The sequence below is a fragment of the Oncorhynchus kisutch genome, unplaced genomic scaffold (genome assembly GCF_002021735.2).
Source record: "Oncorhynchus kisutch isolate 150728-3 unplaced genomic scaffold, Okis_V2 Okis06b-Okis10b_hom, whole genome shotgun sequence".
NCBI lineage: Eukaryota > Metazoa > Chordata > Actinopteri > Salmoniformes > Salmonidae > Oncorhynchus > Oncorhynchus kisutch.
Window position 1 is genome coordinate 11,265,444 of NW_022261983.1, and position 4,346 is coordinate 11,269,789.

The window sequence follows — 4,346 nt, forward strand, 5'->3', positions numbered from 1 at the left end:
AAGCAGTCAGCTGGCATTCTATCTATAATGGAATGGCCAGCACAGTCACCGGATCTCAACCCTATTGAGCTGTTCTGGGAGCAGCTTGACCGTATGGTACGTAAGAAGTGCCCATCAAGCCAATCCAATTTGTGGGAGGTGCTTCAGGAAACATGGGGTTACCTCAACAAATTGACGACTAGAATGCCAAAGGTCTGCAAGGCTGTAATTGCTGCAAATGGAGGATTCTTTGACAAAAGCAAAAGGACACTATTTTTTCAATTCAAATCATTATTTATAACCTTGACTATATTTCCTATTAATTTTGCAACTCATTTCAGGTATGTTTTCATGGAAAACAAGGACATTTCTAAGTGACCACAAACTTTTGAACAGTAGTGTAGCTAGCAGGCTCTAGTCACAATGTTGTAGCTAGCAGGCTCTAGTCACAATGTTGTAGCTAGCAGGCTCTAGTCACAATAGTGTAGCTAGCAGGCTCTAGTCACAATGTTGTAGCTAGCAGGCTCTAGTCACAATAGTGTAGCTAGCAGGCTCTAGTCACAATGTTGTAGCTAGCAGGCTCTAGTCACAATGTTGTAGCTAGCAGGCTCTAGTCACAATGTTGTAGCTAGCAGGCTCTAGTCACAATGTTGTAGCTAGCAGGCTCTAGGCACAATGTTGTAGCTAGCAGGCTCTAGGCACAATGTTGTAGCTAGCAGGCTCTAGGCACAATGTTGTAGCTAGCAGGCTCTAGGCACAATGTTGTAGCTAGCAGGCTCTAGGCACAATGTTGTAGCTAGCAGGCTCTAGGCACAATGTTGTAGCTAGCAGGCTCTAGGCACAATGTTGTAGCTAGCAGGCTCTAGGCACAATGTTGTAGCTAGCAGGCTCTAGGCACAATGTTGTAGCTAGCAGGCTCTAGGCACAATGTTGTAGCTAGCAGGCTCTAGGCACAATGTTGTAGCTAGCAGGCTCTAGGCACAATGTTGTAGCTAGCAGGCTCTAGGCACAATGTTGTAGCTAGCAGGCTCTAGGCACAATGTTGTAGCTAGCAGGCTCTAGGCACAATGTTGTAGCTAGCAGGCTCTAGTCACAATGTTGTAGCTAGCAGGCTCTAGTCACAATGTTATAGGTAGAAGGCCCTAGTCACAATGTTATAGGTAGAAGGCTCTAGTCACAATGTTATAGGGGCGGCAGCGTAGCCTAGTGGTTAGAGCGTTGGACTAGTAACCGGAAGGTTGCGAGTTCAAACCCCCGAGCTGACAAGGTACAAATCTGTCGTTCTGCCCCTGAACAGGCAGTTAACCCATTGTTCCCAGGCCGTCATTGAAAATAAGAATATGTTCTTAACTGACTTGCCTGGATAAATAAAGGTAAAATTTAAAAAAAATTTAAAATAGGTAGAAGGCTCTAGTCACAATGTTGTAGCTAGCAGGCTCTAGTAAAGATTCTCTACCAGGCTCTAGCATGGAAAAAGCCTCATCACAGCTGGTGGAGTGATACACACAACACAAGCCTTTTATTGTGGCAGCCAGGTCCCCATCACCGCGGTAACAGTAGATCTCTGTTCCGGCCAGACTACTTGATTACACCAACACAGTTCCACTTAACAGGCAGAGACAGAGAGGAGCTACATCATATGAAATGGCACAGATTATTAAGGAAGAAAAGCCCTTATTATTATCATTATGACACAAGTAAAGGGAATGAATAGCACTGGACAGAGGCTTAATAAAGTCATGTTTATCAACATGTTATAAGGGTCTCTCCTAAATTCACGAGTTCACACACTTGGACTGCTCTTCCATGTGACTTCTCTCAGTGTACAGACAGACAGTAGCTGTAATGTGGTGTGTGTGAGGGAGAAGTTAGCAAGCTGTTCTGTATGTAACAGATGGAGTTTCTATTCATCCAGAAGGATCCCTTTCTCCCTGAAGCAGGATCCCAGTCAACATATCCCAGTCTACAGATCCCAGTCCACAGATCCCAGTCCACATGACTAAGTCCAGATGTTTGTATTCTCACAGGAAGGACAGAGGGAGCAGTTTCTTCTTCTAGCCATCCAGTCTATACGTCTCTGTTGTGATGTGGGGCTTTATAAAGCTGACTTTATACAGTACTGAATTCATCCATCTGTACTCATCCATATCCATTCAGTATAGAATCTATCCATCTGTACTCATCCATATCCATCTGTACTCATCCATATCCACTCAGTATAGAATCTATCCATCTGTACTCATCCATATCCATCTGTACTCATCCATATCCACTCAGTATAGAATCTATCCATCTGTACTCATCCATATCCATCTGTACTCATCCATATCCATCTGTACTCATCCATATCCATCTGTACTCATCCATATCCACTCAGTATAGAATCTATCCATCTGTATTAATCCACACTCATCCGCTCCATATATGGTTTGAGCTTGTACGTCTCGTTTCATACACGGATCTCATCATCCTCGTCCTCCAAGAAGGAAGAAAACTTCCCCAGCTCCTCTTCCTCAGGTGGTGCACTGAAAGTGGCACTGTTCGTATCTCCTCCGTGGAGCTGTCCGGCAGGTTTCTCCTGCTCCACGTGGGCGGAGCCAGAGGCGGAGCTGGACACAGAACAGGTATCTAATCGGTGCTGCAGGTGTTTAGGGCGGGGCTCTGGGGTGTACTCTGGGGTGTAGGGTGCACCCTCGTCCTCTCCCACCTCAGGTTCTACAGAGCTGGTTGGACTCGCAGGTACAGGGACCGCCTCCTCCTGCAGCTGCAGTAGCTCAGCTTCCGGTTCCTCTTCTTCTCCCTCCTCCTCTCCTCCCACCTCCCTTCCCAGGAGTAGTGTAGGAGAGGCCCGTCCCTCACTGCTCTTCCCCTCCTCGTATCCCAGATCATCATCCTCCTTCTCCATCACCCCCAGGATGTCCCCCAACATGGAGGGCCCCAGGTCGATGTGGAACGACATGACCGACACCGCGTGCTTCATCCCTCCTCCGTAGTACCCGCGGCTGGGGCTTGGCAGGTCAGTCAGCTCCCCAAAGCTCCTCTCATCCAGCTCCAGAGATCGGGCCCCAGCAGCGGCCCCATTAGACGGCCTGGTACCTCCACCTCCATCCTGCTCATTCAGTTGTTTCAGTGGGCTGGACGAGAGGCTCTTAGGCACCCTGTATCCTCCATCAACATGGTCACCGTTTTCATCATTGAGGAAGGGGAGAGACATGGCGTTCTTCACGAAGGTGGGCGAGCCACTGGGTGGCGCTAGCGAGCAGTCTCTCTGGTCCACTCTGGTGACGGACTGGGAGCGTTTGCTGCTGCGGAAGGTTCTGGATAAAATCCCTGGGCGGGGGGAGTGGGGATGGGCCTGGGGTTCGGCCTGGTGGGGGGCCTCCCCGGAGTGGGTGGAGAGGAAAGAGGTGTCCCCGAAGGCGTCCCCGCTGCGACCCACGTGCATGGTGTGGCGGAAGTCCCCCAGGGGAGCGCTGATCATCTCCCGGGTCAGGTCCATACGGGAGCGGCGCTGTTTGGTCTGGGACGAACCAGATACCAGCTGCTTTAGGATGGGCATGGTTGCTGGTGGAGATCACACACCTCAGATACTCAGAGTCTGTCACACAGACACACAGTCAGTCAGTCAGGATCCCAGAAGGGCAGATCTCTCTCTTTGGGAAGTCTTCAAGGTAGATCCGTGTCACACTCATTGCAGTCCCCAGATACAATAACACATGTCTTCAGTTCCAGGGTGGCTCAATCTGAAAAGAAAGGAGGGGAAAACAACATTAGATATATATGATCATGACAAGACATTGTTTCATACCATGTCATCGTATCATTGCTCTGAAACAAGAGTGGATAACAACGTGTTTTTGATCAAAACAAACTCCGATCTGACACCACTTTACAATGGACCAGTGGTCCAGTCCGGTCTCCTGATGCATACCGATTAACAATTTTACTGTATTACCGATTAACAATATTACTGATTAACAATATTACTGTATTACCGATTAACAATATTACTGATTAACAATATTACTGATTAACAATATTACTTAATCACAGTATTTTTTTATTGTACCTTTATTTAACTAGGAAAGTCAGTTAAGAACTAATTATTTCAATGACGGTCTAGGAACAGTGGGTTAACTGGTCTAGGAACAGTGGGTTAACTGGCCTAGGAACAGTGGGTTAACTGGTCTAGGAACAGTGGGTTAACTGGCCTAGGAACAGTGGGTTAACTGGCCTAGGAACAGTGGGTTAACTGGCCTAGGAACAGTGGGTTAACTGGCCTAGGAACAGTGGGTTAACTGGCCTAGGAACAGTGGGTTAACTGGCCTAGGAACAGTGGGTTAACTGGCCTAGGAACAGTGGGTTAA

General features: G+C 47.9%; 1 protein-coding gene across 3 annotated transcripts in view; it reads right to left on the minus strand.

Annotated features, from left to right (window-relative positions):
• Positions 1-1,473: 1,473 nt before the first annotated feature.
• LOC109886612 (cdc42 effector protein 4-like) overlaps positions 1,474-4,346 on the minus strand; it is a 34,642-nt gene continuing 31,769 nt past the window's right edge. For all 3 annotated transcript variants that reach the window (XM_031814489.1, XM_031814490.1, XM_031814491.1), the window contains one exon: positions 1,474-3,722. In XM_031814489.1, coding sequence (XP_031670349.1) covers positions 2,429-3,538 — 1,110 coding nt within the window. In that variant the 5' untranslated portion in view covers positions 3,539-3,722 and the 3' untranslated portion in view covers positions 1,474-2,428. The remainder of the gene's footprint in view (positions 3,723-4,346) is intronic.